Source organism: Macrosteles quadrilineatus, unplaced genomic scaffold, assembly GCF_028750875.1.
Source record: "Macrosteles quadrilineatus isolate MER2022 unplaced genomic scaffold, UCM_ALF_1.0 Scaffold_8__2_contigs__length_117827958, whole genome shotgun sequence".
Lineage (NCBI taxonomy): Eukaryota > Metazoa > Arthropoda > Insecta > Hemiptera > Cicadellidae > Macrosteles > Macrosteles quadrilineatus.
The window spans coordinates 66880781-66895847 of NW_026542601.1; the positions used below are offsets into that span (position 1 = coordinate 66880781).

A 15067-nucleotide genomic window follows, 5' to 3' on the forward strand; every position below is an offset into this window, starting at 1 on the left:
ACAAAATTATCTAACAGATGATGATCAGCGGTATTAGTTACAGTATAGTTTGGCGTAACGAGGGAGTCATGCTGACTGTCTGTCACTAGATTAGTGTGAACAGCTGACCGAACATAACCTCACTTTCATTCCCGCCGGCGCGCGTGTGGGACTCGTGTATGTGGCGCCATCGAACTAGGAGGACTTTCGCTTTCTGAGTTTCTGCCAGAATCGCGAAAAAGGGTGTGTCATTTATTACATCCTTGATAGATTTAAATACGAAATTATTTTGTGGGCATGTTATATCTTAATAAAACAAATGTTTTGTCGATTGAATTTTTTGTTTTGTTTATGTAGAGCATATCTTCATTCTGGAACTCAAAATTATCGCAAGGACTCTCAACAGATTATTGGAATGTCTTTTACGCCCGTACAGATTTTCCATTTCAAATCATATAAACACGCTTTCAAACATAGGCTAAATAGAATGGTTGAGAATCTGCAGGCTTGAGTTTTTTTGATAATTAACGGTCTTCACACGTGATGAAATCTGATATCAAATTTCAAATACATTTCGAATTGAACAGCCTTGACACCTTTAAAAAAAAAACTGGAATCATTGTGATTTAATGCGTAAATTATTAAAGAGTATTTTTTTTAAGGTGACTAAATTCTAAGTTTGACCAATTGCAGCCAAACATTCTACACCATGTTGGATAGACCTTTCCAAAGTGACCCTCAAAAACATTAATAGTGTACACATAGATTTTGACAGAATCTACCCAACCCTTGCAACAAATTCTAATGGTATTTGATAACGAATAAAATACCTACTAACTCTGGGTGTTTTATTTTCCAAAATTCTAATTTAGATTCAATTATCGTCATAGTTCATTGGGGTTATTAAAAACCCAATTAAAAAGCAGCAGTAAGAGATGCAGTTCCACCTTAAGGCTTGGAGAAAGCTTAAACGATTTCTGAAGCAGAGCCAACCCAACTTACAGATCACGAGTGTGTCAGGGAGAAGTTGTAGGACCATTGCTACATCTACACATTAATACTATCAAGATTGGTAAGGTCAGAAGGGAAAGTAGAAATGGAACTAGACTTTGGCACTATTTAGATGTGGATGAGCATTGAAAACGTCCGACTGCCATGTCATGAGCAATTCTGCAATGCAAGTTTAAGAAATGTCGTACTTATAAATTCGTGAGATGGTGTGTATGCTACTTATTAACTAATTTATATATAACCTCAAATGTAGGCACAGGACTTGTATAATAAATTAATTATTACACATTGAACAATCCTATATCTAGTTGTAGTACCAATGGGTACTGTCGATTGAAAACATGTTTACTATCTGCAAACACGAACACATTGTTAAACAGTGCCTAGGTAATAGCAGTTAACTCAAGCTTGTGAGTTCTGGCAAGTGTATTATTGTTTTAAGACAAGTTTTTTCCTACTTTTAATAGGTAGCTTACGTCTCTTCTTATGGTTGGAGGAGGTTAAGATAGTTATGTTTGGGGTAAAAGACACCCATTTTCAAAACCATGTCAACAGTGATACGGTGATCATATACTGCACTTGAATGCAACAGCTTGCATTTCTTTTCTGTTTTAAATTCTCCAATAGTGAATCTGTAATGAAGAGTTCGTGCATTTCTATCGAGAATAAGATTTACACCTTGGTCTTTACTTTCACCCGTAGATTCACGAGTTAGAATACAATTTACATGTCTTTCGCAGCTGGAAATATGAGGCGTGAAATGCGCAAGATTAATCGGGGAAAGGTTCAATCTATTGACCTTTGGAGGTCTTTATAAAGTTTTTAGAGAAATTACCGTTGGTTCATGGGATTTTTTAGTTCATCTTCCTTTGTTTGTGTATACTACTTATATCAACAATATATACTACAAACACAAAAAAGCCTTTCGTAATCGTTCTAATAAAATGGTCTTCGAATCAAGTAAATGTTGATTTAGCTTTATAGGTCAAATTAAATTAATTAGGTTGCAATTAATTTCGGAAAACCTTTTGCTACTTTTATTGCATCATAAAGGAGGTTTCTGTTCAGTTCTGTATCGCGTGTACTACGGAAGAACCGTATTTTTGTTCTTAGTAAATTCAATACTACATGGAGAACTATTGGAAACATTAGTGATCAAAGGGATTGTTTTAGGGATCGTTTGTTTTGATGATTTCCTTCATGCAGCTCCTTCGTTTAGGAGTGAGCCACGCTAAATCTGACGTTTACACACATCCTCAATATGAAAGCGATAGTTTGTCATATTCTTGCCGTGCAAACCTGTGATTGAAACTCCTAGAGTGACATTGAGTAATCCCTACACAAACACCACCAGGTGTGTTAGGTGAAACCTACAACTCATTTACGAAGAAACATTTCTAATCAGCCTAAAACTCCGACGACATATTCCAGCTTCAAATCCTCATAAAACTCGTCACTACCTCTGTTCGGGTTTCTCATTTGTTATGGCCATCACAGTCATCATATTTACAACATGTAGACCATCATGTAATCAACAAGTACGGCTCGGAAGCCATCACGTAATCAACATAAACGTTGAACGTAAAGCTACAACATCAATCTCAGTCTGTGAAGGTCAAAGGAAAGTGACCGTGACAAGTTCACTGCTCCTCAGTATTTCAACTTGGAAGACTCGCTGACTGCCATCTCTCTCCCTCTCTCTCTCTAATTGGTACCCAGAAGACGTCACAGTTGTAAAACGTACAACTATGGCTGACAATCAACTCACTGTGGAAGCTATGACGTCTTATTGCATATTTAGAAGCCGTCTGGACATTATCGTTTAATAACTAATCTTATCTAAATTGTTGGTTGAGCAAGTGAGGGTCTTATCAAAAAGAGGGTCTTCACTATTAAAATTCCCCCAATGCAAATGAATAGGTGACCTAACCTAGCCTCACATGAACGTATTGGAAAAGTATTGGGTACAATAATGATATACAAAACCTATAGGAAACAATATGCACGTGTATACTATACGTATCCTAAACGTGCACGTACATATACTAAACCTAACGTAAGCTAACTTCATAATTAGCATAAAGGATAATTTAACATGGTGGTCTTCTCTTTGAAAATACCAGAAATGGAAAGCAATTGATTCGGTTTTCCATGTGCGTGTGGATCTGTCAGGTAATTCTTGTTAAACAACCTATTCAATTAATTAACCTAGGATAAAGAAATCGCGAAACGTCATGCAATGAGTCAGCGGTAACCACGTCTTGGACTTATAATTGGCACATGCTCATTAAACAAAAATAAATAAACACGAGCTCTTTGTATATTTATGATACACATAAAAAAGAAATAAGAGCTGAACAAACTTTAAATTTTAAAAATTTAAAACATTTTACAACTTTGTAGGAGAGAATAGCAACACTATTTTCACTGTAAAAAATATGTAAATTTTCTCACATGTCAGCTGATATGCAAACACCTGTCAACAATCAACGATCAGCTGATCAACAATCGGATCCCACATGGCCCTTGTTCCTTTCTCCGCTGGCCCGGAAGGAAGAACAGAACATGTCGGGTTTCAATTTGCGATTAGTTTCTGTGGCTCACGAAAAGACGGCGGCACTTTCACAGTTCGGCTGTTTGTTTGCAAACTTCCGCTTCGTCTCTGCTAAGACAAGAGGTGTCTCGTGTTTATTATAACTTGTTACCAGAGGTGCGGTTAGCAACAGGTATCTACTTATCAGGATAGTTAGTGAGGTATTTCCTGGATGCTGCATTCCTGGTTGTGGAAGGTGGTTCGTTATGATTAATGGATAAGGATAGGATTACGTGTTGTGGACTAATAGGAGTTGTTATCTTGAACCAATCCCTCTGGCTGTTTGTTGCAATATTTCTTTTATTTTACTAAGTGCATTCAGAGTGTCCATAGAAAACTTCGGAGTTTTTGGATGTAATTGGTTTTAAAAAGGAACACATTCCGGTTTCAGAAAGTCCAAAATAGACATTTAGAACATGGCTGTACCATTTATAGTTGTCCACATAAAGCACCTTAAACCTGTCTTTTCCCACATGGATTTTTATATAGTTTCGCAAATTATTTTTCATTAATACAAGACGTAAACAAATTAAATGTTTTTGAAATATTTATTTACAATAGTGGATGTTTCAAAATGCAAGCCAAAATGACAAAAAAATCATTACATTTACGAAAATGTACTAGGAAGGAATTATGTTTTAATAAACTTAATTTGTTCTGTAACAAGACTGAAATGTTGAAAACAGGTTATGGGCTATTTTAGGAAAATGTATTGATGAACAATAAATTAACGTTACCTTTAGAATTTAAAATATAACTAGTGTACCTGTTGCTCGAATTCGAGCAATTGCTAAGTATTACAGGGGTTATTTAAAAAAAAATAACAGTCATAATTTCTGATGACTTTAAAAGACTCGACTCAAAGATTATGGAAATAATCAAGATGTACAAGATCTATATAATCAAATTTTTTTTAAATAGGCTATCTTATCATTTTTCAAAAGCTGATCTTGTTATTTTTCGTGTTTTATACAAATAGCCTTACACATAGCCACATTAGGTTGTCCATAAAAACGATTATAAATTTCTTGCTGGTGTTCTATGACTTTCCCATGTTTTCATGGTTTGCTAATCGGCTCTTTCAATGATTACTAAGAAATGCAGCACAGTGTTCTTAAGAAATTCAGTTTTCTTTTTAGTATATCAAATGATCAAGGCTCTCTCACTTTTTTCCATTGTAATATTTACGCCAACCCCAATTCAAATAGTAAATATTTCATTTTAACCAAGTCAGTAAATTGTGTGTAGCAAACTGTTAAATTAGCAAACTTATTGACTGTTTACAATTATCATATGCTCTTCTTCTCACTTTTGATTTGTGACAACAGCTGGAGTTTCATAACAATTTTTGTTTCCAAATCTTATGGAGAAATACGAAACTTTAAAGGGCTCCATGGCCTCACTCTCTCATTATTTCCCTAAAAAGAAAGTTTCCTGCACAACTTCACGTTACGCTCTTTCCAATGACACCAAAAACATGTCAATCAGTTCAGTAGTTTTGGAGGAGTAATTGTCACAAAAAACTTGCTTGCGTATTAAATAAGTATAGATTATGTTTAAAATGGACTGTACGTTATTTATCCAACCGATTTCCAGTTCTCTGTTATTACTACCACTATTTCCAAACAATTTATATTGGAACGATACCTACACCATTTATAATTACTATAATTAGTTAATTAAACCTATTTCTATGGGTCTTACGATTACTCCTCAGTACTTGAGTTAAATGATACTTACATAACCAACGCAATCCAACCGGTTACACTGTCCGGTTGACCTCTATACAAACACACCTAGGCAAGTGTCGTTTTCAAAATTGCACGAGAAAGTGATTTGAAGGCGAGGAGGGCCTTTCCCTACTTTCCTCGGGTAATTTACTAATACGATGGACGAATGTTTGGCCCAGATCGCGTCTAAGGCGTGACTGACCAGATATCATCAGACGAATAGTCCAATATGCATATCGCGGGCAGTCGCTTCAGGCGGGAGATCTGAAGATTTGGCGGCAACAATGAGCACGCGTTAGCGGGGATGACGTCAACAATGTGTTACCTCTGGCTTGTTGTGTGCAATTGCAGCGTCATTTTTATTTCGATTAGCTTATGAGTTTGGGCACGTATATTAAAATTAGAGAAAGGTATTGATCATATACATAAGAAATATAGGTTAGGCCTACCTATCCGATTTTTTTATATATATGTATATCACTCGTGGTTCATGACCAAATGAACGAGGAGATGGGTGTAGTGAGGAATCCTAAATTTTAGTTTTATAATTTTTACAGTCATCTCAAAGTATCACGTGATCGTTAAAGAAACTTTTGGATGAAACCAAAGCTAACAATGTTGAGTTTGCTCACACTCTGCCTATTGTGTTTTATGCATTTGTTTACTCCCAATCACCATAGTTATTCACGAGGCATCATGCGTTGCTGATGCGTTACATAAACATAATATCATCGTAACGCTTCACGCTACATCTTCAGTTACATAACGCATATCGAAAGTAAGAATATGTGATCAGATAGGTATAATTATGTCGTGGTGATTGTGCCATTTTCCCTTCTCATGTTGATTGCGTTTCAAAATAATAATTTACAAACTAGAAAATAGCTAGATTTATTTTATTTATTAGAAATTAGCTAGGGAAGGGTTTGATGATGGTGTTATTTTTATCCTGTTTAGTCGAAACCCAGTTTTCGTATAAATTGTATATAGCTGACATTATACGTAACCAAACTATAATTTACTCATTCTACATTCATTTTAGCCTTTAATACACTTCCCACCGCCAACATACCACATTTTTCATCAAGCCAAACGAAACAAACTAAATTAAACTTTCAAAAACTAATCTAAAAAATGGTTACGACAGTCAGGAAAGTGTAACCGAAAATAGCGCCGGTTTCGTGAGGATCTGTCATCAGATGACCATTACGGGACCGAGGACGGGACTCGAGGAGTAAGGGACCGAGGTGGGAAACGGTCGAAAGCGTGCAGGATTGAGAAAGAGCGGTTATCAAAATTTACTCGGCTTCTGTGGGAGATCCGCGCTATTTGCTTGTGGTTACCATGAGAAAACTCGGTGTGTGCACATACGTACACCTAGTAGAATTACACATTACACTAGGTGTGTTTTGAAACTTGGAGACCGAGCTTCGCTACAACATTAGCGAACTATTGTGTGATGTGTTGCACATGTTATCAAATATTGAGTTGCAGATGATCTAGAAGGATACACGCATTGACTATATATACCTTCAAGTATATATAGTCAATGATACAAGCCATACTGTGCCAAGAAGTAGGATCTACAGTAAATATATTTCTGTAAATGTGGTACTGTTGTATCAAAGTGTAACCTTACATCAATTAGGTACTTGTATACAACATTTTGCTGTTTGACTATTCCCAGCTTACAGTTTGGTTTTTACAAATTCTTCAAATGAAGGGTTGAATAATCTGGAGCTTAACATTTTAGATGACTACAAAAGGTTTGACACAAAAAGTTTCTTTCCTATTTGCCAGACATATCTTTTTACGAAATAGTTATTTGTGCAACTAGTGAGCAAAGTGAGCAATTGCCTCACTCGAGAGAAATCCATACATATAAAATATAATATGTATGTAAAATATAATAAATTGGTAAAGAAACGTGCCTTCACGTTGGAGTAAACAAAGTAATGGCCGATTTGCTTTCTCAAATCAGTGAGAGAATGTACATTGTTAGGTAACTGTAGGGAAATAGTTATTTGTGCAACTAGTGAGCAAAAAGAGCAATTGACTCACTCGAGAGAAATACTTACTCATGAGCCGTAGGTGAGTGAGGAATGGTTTCTTGAGTGAGGCAATTGCACTTTGCACTCGAGTTGCACATTATATTTTTCCTACAGTAACCATAAAACAAATAAATTGGTAAAGAAACGTGGCATATTTTTACACAGAAGTGAACTTTTAATATTATATTTAATGATACAAAAGTACAACAGCTGACCAGCTGATTTACAGCCAGTGCTGCCAACGTATTTCACGCGCATACGACCTTGTCTGCATAATACACGCTCACTATTTCGTGCCTTCACGTTGTAAATCTGGAGTGAGTGAGACAAAGTAATTAGAGTGAGACAATGTTAACATTTGACAATGTTAACAATGTATGTTTGACAATGTACTTGGACAATGTTAACATTGTCTCACTGATGAGCGAATTGGCCACTTTGCTTTCTCAAATCAGTGAGAGAACATGTACATTGTTAGGTAACTGTAGCAAAAGTATCTTTTTAACAGTTTACTCTGGTCCTATTCCCTCAATGTTCCTGGTAAGAAGATTTAAACTACAGACGTGGTTATTGAAAAATAGACAACTGTTTTGTCCGGACATTTAATGAAGAGGGGAAATGAAGCTAGATAAATATTTAATGACAGTCCAAATGGAAAATGACACCCTAAACGCTTAAAGAAGAGTTGTAGGGATTAAGTATCCAAAGAACATGAACACATGAAGGCTTTGATGAAGGAGATACACTGGCGAGGACAAAGCTAGTAAGGGAAGCCAATACCTTCTTGATTTCAAAACCATGAGAAATTAGTAGGTAAGTAAACGTAATCTTTATACCCTTGTTATTCCAGATTACCTACACCAAATCCCACTTCATTATTCATCCATTCACTCTACATTCGCCCATTCACTGTTCTGAATAATTCAACACAATGACTCGGTCGTTGTTGGGTAACTGCAGCAGTTGACATTAGCAGTAACTGGTCGTTGGTCGTTTGTGTTATGACCCGTGGACGTTATTGTAACGACAACGACAACGACGGTACAAGATGCGGACCTCGTTACTATCTCGGTCGTTGTGACGTAAATGAGAATGCTGTGGAAAAATAATTATCGTCATAATTGTATCTACAATGATGGGTTTCAATACGTCATTTATGGGGGGTAAAAAGTTATTTTTGTCGCTGAGGTAAAAAGGATTCAGTTGGAGCCAAAAGAACCATTAGCTGTGAATGAATCTCACTTGTAAACTTCGATTGTAAACAATATAATTTATCGAGAATACGTTAGTTAGATGCAGATTCCTGTTATCGATTGTAATTAATCGTTGTAATTATTTAAGCTGTACTGCTGTACATTTACAGTATTGTAACCGGGTTCCTAACCGATAACTGTGGTCAGTACACTAGCAGTAATTAATCAAAAACTGATGCATAAAAAAATAATACATAACGATTTTCCGTATACAAAACAATTCTTGCTCTGTGAATTATTAGGTATGCTCTGTGAAAAATTGGGTATGATGACGAAAAAAATCTTTCATCAATCGTCTTCAAACATGGGTTAAGACTGTCTTTATACCCCTCACTAATTTTTTGTGACTTGGGCTCGAGTCAAGGAGATACCCTTTGTTAAGTTACTAAAAGCATTTTATAGCCTAAATACAACATGTTTAAAGAATCAGTGTTACGCTTACTGGAACATTAAAAAAGTTATCCATGATTGAAAAAAATGTAAAAATGTAATGATTGATAGCATCTATTTACTTTAAAACGTGTTAATTTTCTATTATAATCTTGCTGTTACCACTTTTACTGTTGTATGAATTTAGCCATCTTATTAACATTGTATCCATTTTTGTAAACTGGTGTAAACCGTTGAGAAATAAATAAATGATAAGTTTTCCATGATAATTACTAAACATAGGTTAGATAGGACAAAAATATAGTCTTTAATTTTCTGTATCTTTTACTCCCTTTAGCTACTTTTTAACGACCTTCTACAGAAAAAGAATAGTTACGTAAATTTTAACGTCAAAGCTTTAACGCAATGTTACGCTAAGACACGAGAATTCTATTTGAAAATCGCAGCGTGAAATTAAGAAATTGAGAAGAAATGAAAAACATCGTGAGATGTAAAGGTGACTGACTCATTTCACAGACAGACGGATAGACAGAGGTCCTGCTGAGCTCCTTATATCCTTGGTCACGGTCAAGGATGTCTTGTCTTGTATAACAATGATGAGTCTAGCCTCATCCTGGGAGGTTAATGCCACGGTCATGTCTACAATACAGGATCTGTCACAACCATTCTAGTGCTAACTCGTTAATTTCTGCACTGCTTTCTATTTTAAAATAACTGTACATCTTGTACACAGTTCACGGATTCATTTTAATGGATGCGAATTTTCATTGTTGAAGTTAAAATAAAATATGGATTAAATATTTCCATACAGCAAATAGTATGTTAATGTTGTGGCAAAACTGTTTAACTATTTTGTGGGATAGGAATAAGCAATTAATAAAAGTGGTGACTTCTAAAATGAGCCTTTTGTTTAAAAAACAAAATCCTTTTTCAGTGGTGTATTTTTTTATAGGAGTTTTCATTTCTAATCATCTAATAATACGTTTGTTAATGACTAATTTCATACATATGACTAATTTCATACATATGTATGACCATTGATTAATCTTTATATTTGTGCTATAACTTATTTGTGAAGATTAACTATCACATGTTTTAATATTGAAAAATGAGTAAATAAATAGTCGTTGAAATGTACTGAAATTGACTATTCTTATTTATTTGACTTTGATAATTGACAATTTAATAACGTTTGTTTACCTTTTACCTTAATTTCAACTGCATTTCAAGTGAAAATTGTTTCTTATTTTATAAATGGTACCTCTAACTTACAACTCTTTTCAAAATAATTAAATTCAAACCGTCAGCAGATTTAATTACAACCACACGCCGTTCTGTGGTTGTGGTTTGTAAGTTCCGTGGTTGTGGTTTGTAAGTTCCGCGGTTCATCCTCAACTTCCGTCCTTTCTCTGGAGATGCAGATTTTATTACAACAGTTATGAAATTTCTCTAATCAGTAAAACGAAAGTGTAATCCTTACTCTGGTGTTTGGGCTTTGAACTGTAATAAATTATCGCTCCCTTGGTTGGAAAACTTTAACTCTTCATCAAGCTTTTGGTACTCCGAAGTTTCAACGTGTTCTTATTAATAGACTACTCCTTTATTTAACTACTGTATTGTATTAAAGTTTAAAACATACTATTTAGACATATGCCGTGCAAACAGATTTTTGATAATAACATTATAGTGTTATCAATCTGAGAAAGTGAACGTGTTATCTTAATAGTGTAAACCATACTAATCGAATCAAAATATAATAAATTATCTATATATTAATAGGCAATCATGTTTCTTTAAAACCTTTTTTCTCAGCTCGTGTGCATTGCAGGGAAAATCTACGCATACTGTTAGAAAGATATTTGCCGATAGATGTGCAGAATACCTTTATTTATAAATACCCCCGCTGCAGCAAACCTGCCGACTTAGCGAATAACCATTTTCCTGGACTGATTTTCAATTAATCTATTAAATTAACATGTATGTTTAACGAATACCTAGGTTAGCATATACAAGGAAACTAATAAAGTGTGTTTTTTATAAAAATATCAATAGCTTAGTATGAAATAAATAAATCCGCCAAGTTTGATCAAAATATATCCATAAACAAGCCAACTGCTGTACTATTGTATGACCTCTAGTTTTAATCAAATTGAGGCAAAAAATTGCAAAAAATAGCGGATAAACAAGAAGAATTGTATTAAATTAAAGTTTGTGACGCGCACCAGAATTGGTGGAGGAATTAACTTTTTCAATATGTATAGCTTTTGTGGAATGCTTTTGATTTACTGCATTTTTATAGTTAGCTTCATTGATTAACGGCAAATTTATTATAATATTAAAAACTACGACTGACCTCAAACAATACAGGTTTATCTCCAGCCAAAAGTAAAAGTCCAAACTCTATACTCATAACCCCCTCCAGAACACACAGACATGGGCCATTAATTAAACAAAGGAAAGTAATGGTAATAGCGAATGGCTAATGGGGTGCCATTGAGCCAAATGGTGGTGTGGAGGGAAAGGATCTTAATGAACCATTCTTCCGGATAACTCTGACCAAACTGGGAGAAAACATTAATTGTGCTTCCGCAAGACGGGGTTCAACGATTGCTTCAAGTTCAATGTCAAGTGATGGATCTGACGGTTAATTGTGAACGATTAATGATGATGAGGCTTGATGCTTGTCGTTAATTGATGTTAATTGTGATGGCCGCGTGATGTAGATAGTTAGTTTTCTTGAGAAGCATGTGATTAGTACCTCAAATTGTATCGGAGTGTTGTAACATTTATCCATCATTTTTTTAGAATAGATTACATAAATATGACGCTGACATACCAAGGGTGAAGATGAGTGAATGATGAGTGTAAAACGAATTATATTACAGCTTTGTTACCGAATTGGATCAGCTGGGATTTTAATCAGGATAATTTATTACAAATACAAACTTTCAAAATCAAACAAGGTTTTTTTTCTGAAATACAAAATACAATATTGATGAGGAGTTTCACAACATTTGTAGACAATTTTAGTACTGCAATAGAGAAGTCGAAACAGTTTTATAATTCTAAATACATATGATTAATTTTGATATTAAATAGTAAGAATCTTGAGTAAAATTTAAATCTTTGGCAGTTTACTCTGTTTAGAATAGTTTAATTTACATTCTAGTCTGTGTAAAAATTTTGTTCTAAATATTTTATAGGGTTCTGATCGGTTAATAACCAAAAATATTAATTTAATGTTTATATAACAAAACATGACCCAAGAGAGTGAAATTAATTATAACAGAAACAAGGAAAGTCCCAATTATTTTCACACTAAGATTTAATAAACCAATACAAATGTAGACAATTAATGTGTTTTAAAATTTTAAATTTGGATATTGTCATAGTATCTTACATGCAATGTACACAGTTTCTGTCCTCATCTGCTAATGGTTGTAAATTTGTTTTGTTGGCCATTTACAAAGAAAGCGCATTAACCAGAGTGGGCCATTTACTGAACATTTCAGTGCTTCCATTAATGTTATGTCTCATAATCGGCTGCCATTATCATATACTTTCGTGTTAATCGGTGCATGGACAAGCCGCCAAACAAGTCTACACATTCTGACAGCAATTTCGACTTCGAATTAGTAATTAATCCTAAACTTCGTTAAACAGAATAAAAAGTACTCTAAACTAATATATTAAACTGTTTATAGGCTGGTTTTCGTATTACTTTAAAATAGTTTCCCAGAATTATTTAAAAATCAAAACCCCAATTATTGCTTTAATTTCGATTCTATTTGCTGACTATTAATACGATTCTAGGGTTTTTTTTACAAAAAATAAATTGTCCTCGTGATGTTAGTGAGGATACTTCTAAAATTGTACTTATATTTATGATGAATAAATTATATCCAGTAATATTTATGAATTTATATTGAGTAATGGGTTAACATACCTAGATTTATGATACACCACTTTAACATTATATTTCTGTATTTGTAGGCATATTATAAACAGTTTAAGAACTTGGGGTTCACTTATTTATTTTGTATCTATCATTTTTATTTTTAAGACAGCTGACATTTAGTTTATTTATTTTTTTATTTTCAATTTACTTGTTTTAAAAACTAGATTATAATGGAACAATGCCTTGTAGTTAAAATGTGTGTACCATGGGTATTGTGTATGTTAATATTCGCTTGTATTTTTTTCGTATCATACACAAATACATAGAATACGACTTTGTATCGCTTTATTGGCCTGCTTGACCTGCATTTATTCTATTTATGTAGATTTTACTACAAACAATAATTAAAACAAAATGTCAAAATGGTTAATTTGGATCACGCGCTGTATCTGTAAATTAAAGAGCCATGAGTCATAAACTTGACAACAGTATCAAATCCGATGATAAAAAAATACATAAAAAAACACTATTCACCTAAACAAAATTTTATCATTTAACAGAACTACATGGTATTATAAGCATTTATTCAAAATATATTTTAAAAACTTGGTTGGATAACTGAAGAACACGATCACTTGATACTACTACAGATATTTTAACCTTATATTTGCATTTTAAAAATCCCTAGTGGTCAACTAATAGAAAAATGGTCTTAAAAGTAATACTGGTTTTTAACATTCTATTTAAAATTAAAAACTCCAGTTGTCATTGTACGAAAAATTGGGATAACTTAATTATATTATAGGTATTTTAAGCGTATGTTTAAAATGCTAGTGATCGCCTAATTCAAAAACAGTCTCACTTTACAACACTACATATTATAAAGACTTATATTTTAAATTCAATACCCAAGTGGTTGTGTGATTCCATGATCTTGTAACAGCTTTTAGGCAAAATAAATATTTTAACCTAGGTAACAAGACAGTTTTCACATTCAACCGTAAAAGTTGAACAATCATCACATACAAGTACTACATTTACTTGACCGTTTATTTAAAATTTAAAAAAATCAGGACTATTTGACAGTACTTCAGGAATTTAAACATTCTTAAAAATTTTCAATAATCAAGATCACGTCAGTGCTAGAATTTTTTAAACGGTCTATTTAAAAGTTCTACTTCAGGTTACAGTATAAAATACAAGACCAATGTTTACGTGAACTAAGGGTTTTTTAATGTCTATTTATTTTTTTTATCAATATTAAGTGTCTGTACTATAGGAAGACATGTAGTATATTTTGACAGTCTATTTGAATACATCCTACAAACCAGAAAAAATCTAGTTTACTTGAAAGTGTTTCAGGTAGCCCATTTATTTTATTTAAATGTATTTAAATAAACCCGTTTATTTAAAATCAGGATTCATCTATTGAAAACCCAGCTGTCACCTAATGTAAAAAGTCGAATCACTTTTATTACAGTTACGTTAGCATTTTTTTATTAGGTCCTCATGGAATTTTTAGGTATTTAAATGTTAAACCCCTACCTGTGGCAGGTCGGTGTATTCAGCACTATCAGAGTCCCTAGGTGGAAGGACGACATCCTGGTTGGTGATGGTTCCCCCAGCATGTACTAGCGCGACTATACACGCACACACACACAGGACACTCATCGCTCCTGACTCCAGGACCAAAGGACGACGACTGGCGCGGATCCTTCTCCCATCTCCTGCTCCTGCCTCCCCCCCCCCCTGGAGGACGTCCCTTATCACTGATAACAGTTAGGTAACAGATCCTCTCTCCGAGAAAGGTCAGAGTTCAAATTTTCGCTTTCCACCTTTTCAAGGTTTGCGGTGTTATTAATTTGGTTTATTTTAATTGCATAATTTGGAATAGTTGTTTAAATATGTATTCCTACCCATTGATTCCTTATTTTATGGTTTACGTATAACTTTAAACAAACATTCAGTATAAATTTGATTTGCATGTACTTAAATATGAGATTTTTGGTATTTAAAATTATTATATTAAGCATTGAGTTCAATAGAGTTTTTTCTTCTTATCTTTTCATCGGGGTTTGGTTTCTGTATTGCGAATTTGGTAATTTTAGATTAACGTATATGTTATAAGGTAGGTTAATTCCAGTGAACTGCTTTATATATAC

General features: G+C 33.9%; 1 protein-coding gene across 2 annotated transcripts in view; it reads right to left on the minus strand.

Moving 5' to 3' along the window:
* The window catches only part of LOC129001660 (uncharacterized), a 52341-nt gene extending 37755 nt beyond the window's left edge, over window positions 1–14586 (minus strand). For both annotated transcript variants that reach the window (XM_054429035.1, XM_054429034.1), the window contains exon 1: window positions 14451–14586. In XM_054429035.1, the coding sequence (XP_054285010.1) occupies window positions 14451–14576 (126 nt within the window). In that variant the 5' untranslated portion in view covers window positions 14577–14586. The remainder of the gene's footprint in view (window positions 1–14450) is intronic.
* Between the last annotated feature and the right edge of the window lie 481 nt (window positions 14587–15067).